The sequence below is a fragment of the Platichthys flesus genome, chromosome 13, assembly GCF_949316205.1.
Source record: "Platichthys flesus chromosome 13, fPlaFle2.1, whole genome shotgun sequence".
Taxonomy (NCBI): domain Eukaryota; kingdom Metazoa; phylum Chordata; class Actinopteri; order Pleuronectiformes; family Pleuronectidae; genus Platichthys; species Platichthys flesus.
Window position 1 is genome coordinate 22,439,175 of NC_084957.1, and position 19,893 is coordinate 22,459,067.

The window sequence follows — 19,893 nt, forward strand, 5'->3', positions numbered from 1 at the left end:
GGGTGAATCACCACGGTAACTAATGCTGAGCCACTAAACTGTTGCGGCGCAGTTCACAATAACATATTATCAACAAAACATTTTATCACTGCTGCTCAGAATTACACAAGGCGGCTGGGTGATGATAACTGGAATCAAAACTAAACCCTGTGATGTCTTTATTAAAAAAAGGCCATCAAACGTTTTTAAATATTTCCCATGGTGAAGAATGAATATGACAGAGCTCATCACAAAATTACTTATCTATGTTTTTTAACGGGATCAAATATTCATGATGGTTTCTAGCTACATAATCATATTGTGTACACTTCACTTTTGGATGTGATGTTTACCTGCAGTTGTTATTCCCTCATATTCATTCATGCCTCTGATGAAGTTGCTTATATATACAACAGGTGAGACTAAAACATATTGTCCCCTTAAAAAAAAACAATCATATTCAATTCCAATAGATATGATTCTTTGCATTTATGGAGTTTGTCCATAATTAACTCAAACGCATTCTCTATCATTAAAGTTGCTTATTATTAACTCCTATACACGAATATACCTGGACAGAAATAACTGACAGGTGATAACCAGCTTTGCAGTACAGGTTATCCAGGATGGCCAGATTTCATTTTGCTAAAAATTGAACTTGTTTTGTAGTGCAGGCCCCAAATGTAACCCTGGTGACTGAACACTTCAACAGTGTGAGCAGCTCCAAATTTATCAATCCTTCTGGCATTTATAAATTTGAAATAAACTAGATTACAACTTGTTGGGCATAATTTATACACCATTACTCTAAGATTAGTTAATATGGGAGTTGTGGAGGAGAACTAGATGGCTCTTATTGAAACAATAGAATGAAAAGTATTAGGTAACTGGAAAAATGGTCTAGTGGAGTGACTCAGAAAAGGCCCCTTTTGTCAATGCACTGGAACTGAAAACCATCAACAAAGTTGTAATTTAAACTGATATGCAACCTTAAAAAAGTTATTTCATGTAACTCTTAGTGAAAGTATATCTAAACTAAATAAGTGCATAGTTTATATAGAACTTACAAATAAAGATAATAATTATAACACAGTTAAAGGCTCAGTGTGTAGAATTTAGTGACTTCTAGTGGTGAAGTTGCATGTTGCAGCTGAATACCCTTCACTTCACCCTCTCCTTCCAAACATGAAGGAGAACCTGTGGCAGCCTACGTTGTCATACAACTCAAAAGCTTGTCCAGTTTGGGCTACTGTAAAAACATGGCAGCCTCAGTTGATTGGACCTGCTCCAGATGTAAATAAAAAAGTATTTAAATATAAAGGGAACATTCTAGGGTAAAGAAAACAACCATTTGTACAATTTATATGAAACACACTAGTGAAAACATCGCTATAGGATTATTTTATATTAGTTTCTGCCAATAGATCCCTCAGCTAAATCTTACGCACTGAAACTTTAAATGTACAGAAAGGCAAGTACATCTTGAGCTGCTTCCTCGAAGTTTCCAGAGATCTTAAGTCCTTAGAGTGAGATTTTCAAGTTTAGGAGCCTCAGCCTCGAGCCACAGTCAGTAACCATGAGACTTTAGAAACCTGCTGCAAACAGAAGATTCCCCGGCAGCAGTCTGACCAATAACAGCTCTTTAGGTAAGGACAAAGACTTGGAATTGGATTCTGAATTTATTGGAGAGCCAATGTAGTGAAATTACAATCTGTGCCATGACCTTCTAAATGATTCTCAGAATCTAAATGATTCTGAGAATCAGAGAATCAGACAACTTTGCTGCAGCAAATATATAAAATGCACTCCAGAAAGAATAATGCCAACCTGGAAGAAGTAAGGGCAACAAAACAGGAGCAATTTGTAATGTATGATCAAAACCTTCATAGCTATCTCATGGGACTAGTGAACTAATATTTTTTCTTTGAAAGAAAATGTGTAAAAAATTTGAAATATTTTTAGAATAGAAAAAAAACAGCCATAAATCTAAGTGGATACATATTTTTCACTTTGATCACTCTGATGTAGATTTGCGTATTTTACAGGCTTACTGAAGTTCTTAGATTCATCGCACAATCTCCAATTTCCAGTAAAAACTAAACTAAACTTCACAGTGGTAGTTATCTGCTTACACCTCTAGAGGGCAGTGCTGAATCACATTTTACATCTACTACCTCCCTCAATTATTTTTACTATCAAAAATTCTACACCCAAAAGGCCTGGGAATCATTTACAGAGACCAATCCAACTCTATCAGCTCATTTTAGACTACTGACACTATTTGTTTGCTGTAATGGGTTTGTCCCTGACTTTGTCTCTATTGCACAGATAATCTTTTTGTTCAGCTGTGTGTCAACCTGCTATTACTCACTGTGTGTACATGCTCGACTGGGCTGAAGAACAGAGACAATGAAAAAAGAGCAGATCTAAGTCTTTCTACAAAATAACACAATAGATAGAGACACAATTCTGTCTTTAATAGAACCAAAAAAAAGATATTAGTAATTGTCCCTGTGAAGAAGGAAGCTTCAAGGGTTATCGTCACTCTGTCCATCACTCTGAGAGAATTACTATTCTCTTCTTACTCTCAGTCGACACTGACATTTGGTTTGAACCAGTCCTCAGATCAGGAGTGACGATCAAAAAAACTAATTTAATTGAATGACCATGACAATTGTAGTGACCATGTAGTACAAAGCGAGTGGAAATGTTGTTGTTGTCTGTGTGTGTCTGTGTGTCTGAGGGTAGTCAATTTTGTTACCTTTTTATGACCTTTTGCAGCATGAACATTGACCTTGTCAGTACCAGTAGACCTCATGGGGACTAAAGCTCAGTCCTAAAGTCTTATTAAGATTAGGTTAATGATTTTGGTTATGAATGGATATCAAAGCAATGCCGCAATAAGGATACCTGCTGAAACCTGTATGTGTGGGTGTGTGTGTTGACTTCTGTGTGGCTCCCCTGACAAACAAGCACTTCAATCACTTCATGAACACATAATATTGTCATTAGGAACATGAGTAAGGATGACAGTGTGGGAAGAGTTGAACACTTGATCTGCTTTGACTTAGTAGTTAGACATCTACAATGAAAAGAGAATATTACATCGTGTGTTGTATTAGTTCGACTTGGTACCTTATTTTTCAGTGCTAGAATATTTCACCTGATGAGATTTGACATTTCACTTCATTTTAGACATTAAAATGGTGGTCCTGTGCTTTTGGAAAGCCCTTTATCGCAGTAATGACAGTGCTAGTTTAGTTCCATTTGGTTTTCCCTCTTCCAGGATACTGGAACAAATTCAGTGTAAATAATGACATTGATAACGGCCTGATTGCTGCTTCATTTCTGTGGTGTTGTCATACTGGCTGACTGTCACACTGTCATCGCTTACTGGGACAACAGACCTTTGTCCCAGCAGATATTTTGGCACGTAATAGCAGCAAAAGCACATGATAACATCCCGATAACATTATCAATGACTACATTCCATTTAAGTGAGCTAGTTCCAGGGTATTGTGCATATTTGCTCACTGGCATGGATTAATGGAATTGAGCTTTCCTGCTACAAAAGTCTGCTGTCTGTATAAAAAAGTCTTCATTGGTGTGGCTCTCTCAATTTTAGAAGGTAGCCACTGCTAACGTAATTTGTTATACCAGCTGTTCACCTGCTCTTATGTCAAGAAGTCTGAGACCGGTCTGTGTGGCAGCGTTCAAAACTGATGTAGGTTTATTATAAGTTTTATCAGTTCATGCACAGTGTTCTGACTTTGCTGTGGACATGATTCAGAAACAGTGTGAGTAATTCAGAAACAGTGTGAGTAATTATCAAATCAGCGCTTTGTATCGAGCAAGCCTTCATGTAATTCAACAGCTTGGTACTGCAGCTCAGCATGGTGGAGTTGAAGTAATTGTTTGTGTTGGTTAAAGTGAGTCACAAGAAGCCAGACTGGTTGCAAAAGGGCTGGAACTATAGCTTGTATAAATGAAAAAAAAACTAAAAACTGACCGACAATTCAACTGGACACTTTATAACTCTTTAACTAAGTAGAATATTTTTCCCAGTAAAATGTCCCATTAAGGTGATACAAAGCACAGATATAACAAACACGGCGTAAGGAGAGGCTGCACGCTGATCCTGCTTATTTCCAAAGAAGTACATTTGCTTACACAGTGTGCTATTATAGAGGGGGTTACAGGATTGAACAGATGCACTGTAGGTGTGAAATCTTCAGTGGGATTATGATTTGCAAAATTAACGACAAACTAACTGTATACTCCTCTCCCCTACAGCTACGCTGCAGAGACTGATCCATAATAATAATCCCCAGCTGGAGAGCAAACAACATCTGGGCGTGGAGAGAAGGGAGAGGGACAAGTCTCAGCAGGGTTGGCAGCAGATGGTGACACTGCAGCAGCACTTCTCCAGGTAGCACCTTCACCACAGCATGCGGGTATTTTTACTACATCCTGACTATAGATGTTACAGGCCTCAGGGAGCACTGATGATTATAGCTTAGAATGAAGTTTCGTGTAGCACACTCCTCAGTCCGACTTGTGTCGAGTATGTTTCACTGGCATAACAGACCCAAATCTCTGATCGAGCCGCTGCTTCTCCAGTTGCATTATGAGTGAGGTAAGCACCAGAGTTTAATCTGAAGAAGGAATCTATGAACACACAGCATGGTTGTGCTGCACCGATTTTTTTTAATCGATTTTTAATTGTTGAAAACAAGCAATGAGAAACTGGCCCATTTTTACATTTTTGACCTTTAAATCAAAGACATGTTATCAGAGAAACTAAATTAAGTTATCTAAGAAGTACATTCTATTTAAAATAAAAAATAAACTTAACTGCATTCTCTGGTGCATCAGCTTTGTTCTGCAACATATCGACAGATACCAGTATACCTGCAATAAGGCTGGACTAGCTAGGAATAAGTATAACAGTTCTATAGGAAATGGGATTTGAAGGCCGAATGAGGGGCTGATTCAGAACAACACTTCTTTTTGTTTTCACAAATAATCACTGTTATCTTTTGATGGCTTTGGGCAACTCTGGTCGGAAATAGCTAATGTGCAACATACATATTAAACTTGGAGCTACACTGATGAGAGGATTATCCATTTCACAAGATAGTGATAATGTCTGGCTTGCTGTTGATACAGCTAATTTAAATCATTTCACTTAGGCAAAACTACAATTCCAAGTTTACTGAGTGCTGAATACAAGTTTGGCCTTTTGTGTCGCAGCTTTAAGATCAAAACAGTAGTTAGTGGAACTTAAATTTCGCCATTAAAAAACACGAAAATCTGTCTTTGAGAGTTTTGACTAATGACAAGAACATTTTCACTACCTCAATCATCACAATTGAAAACTAATATATATGTTTCCTTTATTCATTCCTGTTATATCGATCGTTAGGTCTTATTTGCAGGCCTAGTTGGTGATATAGGTATATATATATATATACCTAGTTAGTGATATATACTGTAAACTGTTGGCAGTGTTGTATATATCCTGTGATTCATACTAATACAAATAAGATTAGATCATTGTTACCACCATGATGTTTTTACCCCTTTTTCTTTTTGTTTGTATGTTTGTAAGCAAGATTATAAAAAAAAACTGTACTGATTACCATAAAACATGTTGGAAGGGTGTGGTATGAGTCAAAGGACCCATTGAATTCTGGTGTGGATCTGGATCAGGTGGCGGCTCTAACATTTGTGCGGCTTGAATAGATTTAATGAGATTTCTCTGTGGGGCACATTGTTTCACAAAGTTTCCCCCCCTGTCTCAGTGTCTCATAGGTTGGATAATAATAAGTAATGGATAAAAAAGCAGTCGCCACAACTCAATGACCAAAATCAACCAACAGCAATGCAAGCAAATACCAAACATCTCCTGTTATAAACTGATACAAGTTGACATCTAACAGTTTCATTAATGTGAGAGCAAACTATATGTGGACTATATGTACTCAGTTTTTATTAGGACACTAAAACTTGAGATAAAGTGTCTGTACCTCTGCAGTGAAACACTAATGCTGTGTTCCTTCGTATTGATTTCCCCTCTCAGGATGTGATAAAGGCAAATGATAACCAGCATTATGTCCAGCCAGCTGTTACATTGCAGCCTCATGATCCAGCTTTCATCCATTCTGCATATGCTCAGTGAAGTTTTAGATGAGGTTCCAATGATTTGTGACTATTAGTCAATTCAGCCCTGCCAAGGAGACAATATTGGAACTTCTGCACAGTATTTTAAAAAAGGAAATGTTTATTTTCCTTCTCCTTGCAAATTAGTAGTAGTCAACTGCAGAGAAACATAAGCCTTTAATTATTAAAAAGCCCTGCATACCTAAACATTTACCCCAAAAATGGTGGTTTAGTGTTTCAACTGAATATCATGCTTTGTTTAAATCACACCCTCTTATTAATTACTTAAAATGAATCTAATCTTGTTGTGTCTCATAGGATATTCTCTGTTTCATATTTCATTAATTAATTATTTAATTACAAATTTATTAGGGCTCATTTAACAACAACAGGTGTGACTAATAACACACATTGATCATCAATTAACACTCATAGGTGTAACTAATCACATCAAATAAGCCTAAATTAACATCAACAGGTGTTACTTACCGCATTAATTTAACCTCAATTACCCTCACATCTGAGTATCATTCACATTAATTCAAATAAATGTTTTTAACTCAACACTTGAAGCAGATTTTTTTGGAATGGGCTATTTGACATGAAAAGACTTCGGTAGTTTTGGATTGGATTGGATTCAATTCATTGTCATTACACAGGGTACAAGTACAGAGGCAACAAAATATGATACTAGTATCAATATGATACTAAATTGTGTTTTTGTCAATGCAAAGATTCAATTCAATTCAGTGTTCATTCAGCAGCGATTCTGAAGTGACGTTTAACACAGAGGGACAATCAGGCTGCATACGTGTCTGCTGGCAGAATGCATTCATGAGACTGGGATGCCAGGGACAGTGCACGGCTTGTTTTTCCCCTTTTCACTCAGCTGCACATTACATTCCTCATGGTCCACAGAAAGAGCTGCAGAGACCCAGTTTCCCCTCAATGCCCAATCACAAACACAAAACAATGTGAACTGAGCAGGCTGAGGTTAGACTCATATCAAATGAGCAGCATCGGTGGGAAAACAACATGGGGTAAGTGATGACAAGCTGGGTGAAAAGTGAAGGCAATAGATACATATTACCGAGAATAACATGAATGTTCAGAGGAATCCGGTGGACTTGTGTGACTTTATTTTAAAAAGAGGTATGGTTTTATTTTGGAAATTTAAAAACTAAAGTTAATCTGTATGTATGAAGTGATATTCCCAAAATTTTATATTATTAAACAATGCTTTAATTTGGTTTGATCCTGAGTAATGCTTAATTGTAATTAGGTCGTTAGATATAGTAATTATACTATGTTATATACTATTTAGCGTTTTGGTTTTTGGTTGAATTTGTATTCTTGTTTAATTTTCTCATAGAATTTTAGACATTTGACAATATCTGTTCATTTTGTAATAAAATTGAAGTCAAAAATGTTTGGGATAAACAAATACCACCTCTAAGCCTCTGGGTTTGCAATTCCCATGACTGTTGACTTACATTCAAGTACTGACATTACGACACGCTGTCAATTACAGCGGTGCTCCACTGACTGGGTCACAACCTCTTTATAGCAGTAGCAATTGAGCAAACCCTTTGTGTTAAGTTTGTATTTAACACAGATAATAGAGGTTTGCAAGCCTGTGCTAATGTTAGCAATAACTCCCACTGAATATTCTTTAATGTGATTTCAGTTCCTGCTGAGTCATCAGCAGCTCCAACTCATTTTCATCATGCATTACTACACAAAGGAGCGGGTCAAGCTAGTGCTAGGCTAGCAGCCTCTCATAGATCCAGATGTGGCGTTGATAATTGACCTGCCGGTCAAACATCATAGCAGCACACTGTATATTACTCAATGATTGTAATAACAATGTGAATGAACTTATGCTGCCTTCAAAAAAGGCTGTTTACTGTGTTTAAGAGAAGGGTCTGCATGAATGTTCATCTCTCGTTGTATTCATTGGACAGCAGAATATCCTAAAAGCTCAGAGTGCACGAGTTGTGATGTGTCTGCTATCATTTTCAGAAATGGCCAAAGTAAATTTGTCACTTGATAGTTAATATATTTTGATGCAGAGTCCGGCAGGAAATACTGAAATTACTGATATGGTCATTAGTAGCAGCTAACAACCACAGTTCAGACTCTGGTGTCCAATCTGAAGTAATATTACAACCAGGTGAGGGTTAGGGGCTAGGCATTGGGGCAAACAAATGACAGCATTGACACTCATTTGAAACCAAAAGTTTTTACAACATTAATGCAGCAGAAAAAATAAGTACAATGTATTTCTTCATTTTGAGTAGTATATGTAACACTATAAACAGAAAAATTGTCACGTGAAAAAATGACAAAGCAATTTTTTTTATTGATGTCGAGTTAGAGTAAGCGGACAAAATCAACTCTTAACATTTACATGACATTTTTTATTGTTTTATCTTTTCAAGAATTATAATGTGCCGTCTCCACATCCACAAACTACAGCCATTGACTCTATTTCACAGTAGTTTCTGCAGGAGGTCTTTCACATGAGGTGTGTCATAAATTCAAAGTTTTGTAATGTTTTATCTGGTGTACACATTCAGACCATAAGTGCTTTTTTCACAGCTGCGTAAGTGCAGGGACTTTGAGCGTGAGTGACCTCCAGACTTACAAAATATACTCAAATAAAATTATGCCTTGTTCTGGAGGTCACCTCATGGGCTGATTTCAGTTTGGCAGGGCTTGTTTCAAGTCAGCGGCAGTGACTTGGGGCAGGACTGCCAGCCGTGTGCTCAAAGTCAGAATCTAAAGCTAATGGCTGTTCTTTACAAATCAAACAGGAGAAAGCTGCTCTGGGAGTGACGGGGCTAAATGTCATGACTGCATCTATCAAGCATTCACAGCTTGGAGGAAAAAAAATCACCAGACAAGAATACACTGATACACAGGAAGCACTTTGAGCAAACATCGATTTCAATATCATGGCTGTTCTGAAGACAAATGTAAAACATATTATTTGTCTTAGGATTTTGACAATGGGCTCAACAGCTCTGAGCAGTTAAACAAAACGGAGCTTTGACTGTGGTGATGCATTTCTGGACGAACTTTTTGTTATGCGCAGCACTGTGTCTACAAATGTGTTGTCTAATTGACTTTGAAGCATTTTTGAAAATTAACCCATTTAATTTGCATCAGGCAATTGCTAAAATGGAAAACTGAAGCTGCACATTTTTTTTAAATGAACCATACAGACAAAGTTAGCTACCAGCTGGTGCTTCTAACAGCTTAAGAGCCAGACATTTCCCTCAGGTGTTAGCAGAGGGCCAAAACAAAGCTAAATGAATGGTAATGTTTCTTTAAAAAAGTCTTTCATTATATCATCTTTGTAAGATCATAAAATGTCCATGTGTTAACATTTAATTTCAGCTGCCCCCAGCTAAATTTTCTTTTTCTTTATCCTCCGATAAAATCTTGCACCAGAGCATATTGGGTACAGTGTAATACACCATTAATGGGGGTGGCTCCGGCTCAAGGGGTAGAGCAGGTCACCCTTCAATACCAGTCTTCCCCATTTGGCATGCGGAGGTGTCTTTGGGCAAGATACTCAACGCCAAATTGCCTGATGGTTGTGCCATTTTGGTGAATGTAAAAATGTACTACAGAGCACTTTAAGTGGTCATCAAGACTAGAAAAGTGCTATATAAATTCATATTTCTAGCTAACTAACATGTTATCAGTAGATTTGCTTGTTCATTCAGTGGATGAGGTGTGCGCTAACAGCAGTTCTCAAATAATTACCATTCCTAAATTGCTTTCTGGCACTAATCAGCATTGCATTATTGGGAAGAGATGTGAAAAAGTCGAAGCACTGTGGGTCAGGTCATCTCACGGAGAGCGGATCCAGTGCTGATGTTGAATATTCATGCAGTCAGTGGGAATGATGAAGTCTGCAGGTGGTCTATCAAGGTGAAATGCCCCTTAACATCAGAACCTCTATCACTGTGTTCATCAGCTTCGCTCTCCCTTTGTTCTCAACCTCTGCATCCAATTAACAATTTCATTACTGTGTCCACTGGGCTGGAAAAATCATGTTGTACTGCAGACGCTGTTAACCTCACAATTAAGTTATAATTAGTGACATAAAGGCTCAGTCAATGATAAACAATGTAAACAAAAGTTGCATCCGCACCTCTAAAATACAAAACAAGGTTGAAATCAGCTGTCAGTCAGAAGAGATTGACATGAACCAAGTTTATTTGCTATTCAAACAACTGGGAAAATGATCGTTTGGTTGGAAACAGGAAGTTATGCACTTGCTGCCGCTTTGCACCGGGTACATTGGGTATTTGGTTTATCAAAGTCAATTATCGTGGGGCCTTTAAATGGCTTTTAAATAGTAATTATTCCTGATTATTTATTTTGAAAGGTAACTATAAACCTTATTGATATATTCAAGCATTTCTAGGACTTAATATCAGCCAACTCCCATTCAGCGGGCTATACACTGAAAAGTTTACCTTTTTGTGTTGAATGCAGCATGGAGGAGACGGTGCGGACACTTCTTCAGAACCAGGACTCACTGGAGGGCCCCAAGGTTGACCCACTGGACCTTATGAAAGCATACAAGGTACAAAAACAATATCCAGTCACCAATAGATATGTTGAAATTATTTAGCCTCACTTTTGTTTTTAACTTAGAGACATTGGTTTGAAACATATATTATATTTGCCCTCATTTTAATTTGAATCAAAGGAAATCCTTTCTCCACATTTAGAAATTTTTTCAGAATTGGCATATAAAGGTTCTCTTTGGAAGGGAAACTGTAGACTGTGTCACAGAGTGTAATATATATTCTTTTGCACTCATTTATTTAAATGGTTTTGTATTTATATAGCGCCTTTCTAGTCTTGATGACCACTCAAAGTGCTTAACAGTACAGTTTTACAGTCACCCATTCACACACACATTCATAAAGTGCATCTATTCGCAGCTTTGTTATTCGAAGGGGGGCCATTCAGGGTTCAGCATCTTGCCCAAGGACACTTAGATTAGATTTTTTTAATGTGGTAAATCAGTGCTCATCCCGGTGGACAATGTGCCTTGCTTTTCCTGGAGAGGAGATGACATCAGAACAAGTCTTATGTAAATAAGCCTCAGTCTAATATCCTAACAGGGGTGAAACTTATAAACTATTTAAAACCAAATATATGCCCTGTGGTTAGGCACTGAAATATTAATGCTGCCCGATGCAGCCAGATAGTCAAAGAGTTGTGGTTGCGTCAGATCGCAATCATGATGATGTGACTTGCTGCAGACAAGTTCTGTTCCTGATGAACAGATGTCTGTGGAAAAAACTGTCTCAAAATAACCTGAATATGACTAATAAATGAAAGTGAAAAGCACATGCCCACTGGAAGAAGTCTAGCCTTCAATTTAATTCCTCTGTAATAAATGCAGAATCACAAAGACATACACAAATCATAACTGACCCTCTCCCACTACGATCACAACCATCTCCAGAACTGTAAGAAGATATTGTCTCATGACTTTAATGAGCAGACACATACCATCCCTCTGGAATCATTTACTGTCCATCTACTGAATTGAAGTCTAAAATTCACAGTGTCTTTGGCCTTGACTCGGTGGACCTGCAGTGTGATTAAATAAGCTGTCTCTCTTTAGCTGGTTAAATGTTGCGCTTCCTTCACCAGCCACTTGTAAACTTTGTCTGCCATTTCACACTAGGCATAAAATACACATGCAGCCGGTCTGAGCGTCTGAGCCAGTGAGAGCAACCTTACAAAGAGCTATGAGAACATGAGAACACATAAACTCAACTGATTACCATGCAAAAGAAGATTTTCCATTTCCTCCTCAATCCTGTGGGCTTTCAGCGACCAGTGGTTTGGGTGCCTAAACCTGATCAAAGATCGAGTGAGGAATTCAAATAATAGTAAGAAAAAAAAATAAGAGATAAGAGGCAGCACACACAAACAAACACTGCACCACTAAGCAAGCTCTATTCTCACCACATGAGCTACATTATTACTTTGTTTTCGGGTTATGTGTTTTCAGCAGCAGACATATCTCCACCACATTCTCTGCCACTGTACAAAAACTAAGTAATCTTGTGCTGGTGACATAATTTACCTTTATACCTTCCTGACCAATTGCATGTCAGTCAATCATAGCATTTTACTCAGTTTTTATAGCATCAAATAACTAACTGAACACTTGAACATACATCAACTAAGATCCACACATCCACACAGGGGAATGAAAGAATTAAATACTGAATTTATCAAGACTATTAGAAACAGAGGCCAGATTGTTTCTGCTGCTGGAATGAATACTATCATTTATTTTGGCCATTAATTCAGAATTTATTGTAAGATGCAGGACACTTCTTAAAGCCAGAAGCACTAACCTAATAAGGAGTGGTGTCTAACTACTCAAACGGGGGGTATTTGTTTTACAAAGGGTTTAACTTGATTATGACTGGATCAAATAAACCATTTGTTGTGATACAGTAAACCTTTGAAGTGCAGCAAAGTAGAAATCTTATTTATGCAGTATTAAATGTTGTTAACTGGAGCTTAATTTGATATGGAGAATTTATTCTAACTTTCTTTATGACTTTGAGACACAAATCTTTGATCCGTACTCTGTGTTCCAGGACAAACTCCTGGAGGAAATGTGGAAGCAGCAGGACAGTTTAGAGGGTTCTACAGCCACAGCAGCAGAAATGGCCACCTCGCCTGAGGCCAGCGGTGGATCTGAAGAAAATTCAAAGGACAGCAATCCCCTGCTAGAGCGACTCAGAGCCCTTGAGGTGAAATGGACTGCATGGTCCACTTCTTACACTTCCAGAAAGGTTTCCTCACCCCCTCATTAATTTTCCTGCACCTATCTTCCCTTCCCGTTATCTCCTGAAATGTCTGATTGATCAATATATTGAGGGTATCTTCCCTTCCCGTTATCTCCTGAAATGTCTGATTGATCAATATATTGAGGGTAGCACATGCTTAACTGCATTGTACCTGATAGAATTGGAATTAGGAAAGCACACATAGCTGTTTTTACATGGACTGCACATTGCTGTGCTGGCTACATGAAGATCACTTTCATCTCTGCAAGCTTTTGTGTTAGTTCCTCCATAACATTTGGCTCAGACAAATAAATAAACTAATTATCACAGTAGTCTGTAGCAAATGTCAGCATGTTGTAGTCTGGGGACCAAACCGGTATTGTCGTCTAATAGTATAGTTTTTCTTTTCTGGTCTTCATCAAAAAATTCAGGCATGTTGTGGAAATCTACTGCAGACCTCTGTGCTAGAGCTGTGACTTGCTTTTTGATGGAATGCGATTGGGTCTTGTTGACCTAAAATGCTAAATACTTGTCTTTAAATCATTAGGGAAATAAACAAGGTCTAAGCATTATTCAAAACCTGCCTGAGGTAAATGTGAATCCCTCAAGAATACATGAACATGAAATATGTAATATAATATAAAATTGATAGACAGAATTTACTTGTTTAAAATAGCTCTCAAATGATAATTAACCACTGGCATGTGTCATTCATATCGTCTTGGTCTATGTGGCCTCATTTGAAAACACCAGTGGGACATGTAGATGACAAACAAGTACAATCAGTGTTTCATCATGCATCTATCATCTTGGAATACTACAGATAATGCAAGACAATTTTTTTGAAGAGTGATCCTGGGAGCAGGGGCACAGCAGACAAAGTAGTTATTGGTATCCAGGAGGATATCATTAAAATACTGACAGGGTAGTTAACATTTGGAGTCAGTGTTCCAGTGAATGTACAGTACGCCTCGCTGTCACACCTTCTGTGGTAAGGTAATGAGATTGGTTATGGTCTAATATAGCCATAATTGATCACACTGCTATATCTCCTGTAGCCTACTGCAAAACCTTAAGAAACTTACAACTAAAATCTGAGTAAAATTTCTTATTCTCCCTTTTCTTAGTTATAGTAGTGGGGGTGATTTGCATATTTATTCATGTTGATCTATCGAATAATACGTTTTTTTGTAAAACCAATTATTATATGACTTTAAGGCAAGGCACAGAAATGTGTAGGATCCTATTTTACCTTATTCTGGTCTCGACCACTGGTTTTCTATGCTATTATCCTTGTGCTCTATCTGCCTGATAATTCTATCGTCTGTCCATCAGAAACATTATTTTGAAAAGTTGTAAAATTGTTTTGATTGGCTAACAAACTACTAAAATAGCTGACTTGCAGTGTGAAAAATTTCACCCATTCACTAAATCATTCAAAGTTATATAAAAGCCACACATGTGAACGTTAACATAAACTACTAAATCTTCACTGCAGATAAACCAGATAGAGTAAACACATTCTAACTCTTATAAAAGCTTTGCACTCAACATCCTCCATGGAAACCATTCAAAGTGACGGTATATTGTGTCCTGTTGGAGGAGGACTCACAAATGACGAGGATTTATTTTTAAATGTGTTCCAGAGCATTACCACAGGCCAAGCAAACATAGTGTTATCTGTGAGGAGTTGTCAAGAGAAGGCACTGGGTTTCACACCTTCAGCTCTAGAGATTCATGGAGATGAGATCATATGAACCGTTTCACAAGACTATGTTGGGGGGTTGGACACAAAAACTAAAAAATAAATGACAAATAAATTAAATGTATAGATTTCTCAAAACCTTCAAATTCAAATATTTTATTTCTGCTTTCTGTTTCCTTGTAATGCCACACTAAATGTATGTTTAATTACCAGCTATTTGTGTAAAATTTTACATTATTAGTATAGCACTAATCATTACCATAAAAGCCTGCATAACCAAAGTGTGACCGCCACTCTCTCATTATCATTTAGAACAAAGTGGCCCCTAAAACAACACAAATCTTCGTGTCTACTTTGTTGCCCCAAACTGTGTGGTTTTCATGCAGTTTCCTCTTCATGGTGGCTGCCTTTATTCTATCCACATTTGCAATAAAACTTTGATGCTGAACCACAGAAACATTTCAGGATTTTCCATTTGGTTTGACAGTACTTTTATACAACATGGCACATGGTACCTTCCATGTATCCATGCAGCCATGAAAAAAGAAAAATCTGCTCCAACAACCTCAAGTGAGAATATTAATAAAAAAAATAGACTGAGCTTGTTGTGTTTTTTTGACAAAGGAGGAGTCACTGACTCCTGTCACCACCTAACAAAATATTTATTTTCAGTGGAATTTGACAGTTAAATAGAAAACACTGATTAATGCAATGCAATTGTGTTCTCTATTTGTCTAGCTCGGGTTACAGTTAAGATGATGCTGAGCTGTGTGAGGTCAGCCCTTCTTTGAAACCTGCTCATATCTGAGGTTCTGTGGTTTTCTGTGAACTTGTTGTTCAGAAGAGTTGCCCTCAACACGTCGGTAAAACTAAACACCTCAGGTGCCTCTCCTTTAAGATTTACTGGATTGATCATTTCGGTGGAAAGTCACATTCTGACTTCCCAGAATGCTTTCTATTCTCTGAAGGGCAAACCAGCGTCAGTAATTGAATTATCCTTTAAGTACCTCAAGTGAGCCCTACAGACACGGTGAGGCTCTGCAGGATATTGCAAATGTAAAGCTTGTCCAGAGAACCCACAAATCCCTCTCCCACTCTGGATCTGTCAGCCCATCTGCCTGCCTGCCTGTCTGCCTGTCTGCCTGCCTGCCTGTATAAAAGGATATATTATATTATTGAACTTCAGGATTTTGCTCAAATGACCATAAATATTTGACATGAAACTTTTGAAAACCTTCCATAGAGCGGTGCCTTCTAAAGAAATTCCTGCAGTTCATCTGTGTGTGTGTGTGTTTTGTTTTCACAGGCTGAGAACTCGGCTCTGTCGATTGAAAATGACAATCAGAGGAAGCAGTATGAACGCTGTCTGGATGAGGTGGGTCTCAGTGTCCTCTCTATACCTTCCAGTCTCTGTTTCTTTGTGATTCTCTCCTTCTCATTTCTTCTGGTCATGAAAACCGTCTATATCACCAATAGGATCAATTAACTTATCTCACTGGAGTAAGACAAAGTTCTCTGGGGGTCAGGCCTCAGTCAGAGATGACCCCAGCTTCTGAAGCTAAGTTCATCACATACACAGCCCAACTATTATCCATAGTGTTAGTGAAGTCCAGGGAGGAAAGCCAAGAGAAAGGTATATCTCTAATTGAAGGGGACAGACAGAAGAGCCCTGGGCGATTTGAGAATGAGGGCTGCAGGAGTGATCCTCGCCGCTCAGACAGACACATGCACTCATCACAGGCACTCCTTCCCTCTTCTTCTCTCCCTGGCAACACTTTTAATTGTCTCTCCATCAATTTTCTTATCTTTCCTCCATCTCCCTCACACTGGAAAAACCTCTCAAATGTCCCCCTTTTTTTCATCTTCACTAATGGGCTTGTTACCATGGAGACGGCTGCCTATAAGAATTTAACATATTTTGGCAGAGGACTGATATTTCTTACCGAAGTTTCTGCAAAGGGATTCATTTCTCCTCTGTTATTTTTTGGTCTAATATATACACAAATCTTTCTTTGGGGAACACATTCAGAAAGCTTCATGTCATGGTCTGATTGAACTGAGGCATGTCATTTGATGGAAGGATGAAAGTGGAAATGTAGTTATTATTTACCAAGTTATAATGTGTGCTTCTACTTCAGAAACCAAGATAAGCAGTGGAGACTTTCATATTTGTATTTAGCCATAAAACAAACAAACAAACAAATTCATCAGAAAATCTTCTGCTTTCTTTAAATACGTGAACAGGATAGAAAAGTCTGACCAGTCTCATCCCAATTACACCATGGGAAGCAAATTGTATCGATAAAAGGATAGACATTTGTACAGATTTTGACAGTATTTTGGTTTATTGATGTGATGAGGACAAAGTCACATATATTAACTGCAGGCAACTTTGATGTGATGTCACTCTATCTGGGTTTGTGATGCAATATGCTGTCAATTTGTACTCGCAGATTATGACATGCCTCTAGCTTCTCTCTGATGGTGTTTGTACTTGGTCATTTTCATTTATAATCTTATCTGCTTTTCAAAGGTTCTGAGATCTCCTTCTAAAGCTAATGACCAAACTCAAACTACATTTTTTTCTTTCTCTGCATTTCTTCAAGGTGGCTAACCAGGTGGTTCAGGCCCTCCTCACACAGAAGGTTTGTCTTTGTCTCTGCTGCACTGAAACATCGTTGATCAATAAAGGCATTCGAATCAGTCACAGACATGATGGCTTTCATTATAATGTGTAGCAGTATGTCACCAAGAAAAATTAGGATATCTCTTGACTCGTTATCTTATAAGAAGAAAATCTAAAATCCTGTGGGGTTAGCTTTAGTGGTGGTGTGAAGTGTACCTGCAGTATCAACTGTTGGATTTTACCCTCTTTACTAAATTAGACTCTGATGGAAAGATGTGGACTCACACTTGAGACATGGATAAGATTTGAATTGACAAAATCAAAAAAGATAAATAAAACATAAATCATGATTTCAGAATTACAGTAGCATTGGAATGACTTAATTTCTCCTATGGCCAAATATGAATAAGCTTGTAATTAAAAAATGTATTACTCTTCATTTTCCAAACAACATACTTGAATCGATCTAACCAACCAAAGACATAAACTAATTGAATTACTGTGATTGCTAAAATCCCTAATTTGCGCTACATATGATAATAAAAATGTAACTGTATAGAAAGAGGGTGTAAATTTGCTAAAGTTCTAACAAATGACAAGGGAAAGAATGGCTGAGGCCATAGGGAGACTATCAAACCGATGTTAGACTTGGGGTGTCCAGAGAGAAAACTGACTAGTAGCAAACTATTTATTTTCCTAAAACATAAGTATCAGTAGGTAGAGCAATGTCCTGACAGATGTTTTACTGAACAGTCAGGTGTGAACTTGACAGCAGGATGAGTAACATGAGCGAAGGGACGTTTAAGTGAGGAGACCCAGCAATCAACACATTGATTGAATAACACACATAAAGACTAGTCGGTGCTAAATTCAGACATGTAGCATGTTGTTTATGTTAGCAAATCATTCACAATCCTGAATTCATTCCAAAAGTCTGCATTGGAATGCATTGGAAGGTTTACAATACATTTGGAACAAGTATACAAGTAAGCCAACTGTTGCATAACACCCAATGCAATTAAAACTGCTTGGTGTGAACAAAGCATCACTTATTAGTACAATCTATATAATGATATAAGAAGTGTGGAAACAGAACAAAATAACGCCAGCAACATTGCAGGACCACTAGACAAAATGAGACTTGATGACCAATAATCAATTGACAAATAAAGCTTAAATAATATTAACACAGATCAGTGTAGGAATACAATGGAATTTGTTGATCTTGACTTATGACTTTATTGCCATTAATAAAAGTTTACTGGTGCCTTACAAAACAATGACTGTCAGTAAAATGCAAATGATACGCTTTTGATTAGCATCTGGTGCATTTGTTGTTCCCTTAAATATCTTGGTAATCAACATAATCTGTCTGTTTTCCTGTTCCTTGGGATGTTTGCAGGACCTGAAAGAAGAATGTGTGAAGTTGCGGACCCGTGTGTTTGACCTGGAGCAGCAAAACCGCATCCTGAGTGTGTTGTTTCAACAACGTGTCAAAATGTCCACGGTTCCTGTCTCCCAGGTAGGAGCACATGGCGCACTGGATACAAACAGACACTGACAGATATAGCCTGCTTCAAGGGTGTTTGAATTTTACATGAGCAGGGGTCTACTTCTAAAGGTTACTAACTTTCAAAAGGACCACAAAGAGAGAGAGATCCACCCAGAATACAATTCAATTTAAATTGTTCAGCTGCCCAACTTTAAAACAGGAGCTTTTTTCTCCATCCTCACACAACGTCTCAGAGTGGTTGGCTCTTGTGCACTAAAGTGACCTCTCATCCATCCATAGCTGCTAAGTGATGGTGTAGATGGTGCTGAATGAGATTCTCTAATGAAAATGGCCTCAACCATAGAATGTAAGGGATACCAGGTTAAAAGCCAGGCCTTCTTGTGGTGTTGTTATGACATAGCAACTGATTATTTCATTACTTACTGCACTGTGAAGCTTTTAAAGCTACACTAATCAATATTTTTCATTCAATCATTGAATTAAACAGTTAAACAGTGTCTGTGAGGATGTTGTATAACAAATTTTCCTCACCAATTTTACTGCTTTACCAGCAAGATGGATTTTTACAGCAAAGCAAATTATTAAATACAATTTTATTAACACAGCAGTGCTGGCAACATGAAGAAAAAGCCCTTTAATGTGCACAATTGTGATTCTTTGATATCCTAATGCAACATTCCCAGTTATCCAGGGGGCTACATTATTAGTGTAAGATAATGATATCATGCCTAAAGCCTAAATATTAAGCACCGTTGTTTCCAGCAAAGTCACAAACACACGTTTTGAAAACAAGCCTTGCATTTGAATCACTGATTTCAAAGTGATGTCTTCTTGAGAGAAGTCACAGTTGAAATTTTGTTCCATGCAGCCAAAACACATTTTAGTTCAGGTTATGAGGGATGGATGAAATAAATGAGAACGGTTAGGGAGTTTCTAGATAAATAATTCATTGAAATAACAATAGTATGTAGCATGTTGACTAGTATGATGATGTTATGAATTATAAATTATAAATCAAGTGAAATCCTATCTCAGAATCACAAAATGCAGGGGGGGAAAGGAA

At 37.7% G+C, this 19,893-nt stretch overlaps 1 protein-coding gene across 1 annotated transcript; it reads left to right on the forward strand.

Annotated features, from left to right (window-relative positions):
- The first annotated feature begins 3,760 nt into the window (after positions 1–3,760).
- LOC133967129 (nck-associated protein 5-like) lies at positions 3,761–16,177 on the forward strand. Its single transcript, XM_062402368.1, has 5 exons — positions 3,761–3,776; positions 4,273–4,408; positions 10,654–10,744; positions 12,795–12,950; positions 15,998–16,177. Exons 1-5 carry the CDS (start codon positions 3,761–3,763, stop codon positions 16,175–16,177), a joined length of 579 nt encoding a protein of 192 aa, XP_062258352.1.
- Positions 16,178–19,893: the final 3,716 nt, after the last annotated feature.

What these genes read in the sequence shown, in the direction of transcription:
- LOC133967129 (XM_062402368.1), top strand. An exon ending in CTGCAGCAGCACTTCTCCAG is followed by an intron (nt 4,409 to 10,653) that starts GTAGCACCTTCA and finishes TGTTGAATGCAG; the next exon opens with CATGGAGGAGACGGTGCGGA. An exon ending in AGCGACTCAGAGCCCTTGAG is followed by an intron (nt 12,951 to 15,997) that starts GTGAAATGGACT and finishes TTGTTTTCACAG; the next exon opens with GCTGAGAACTCGGCTCTGTC.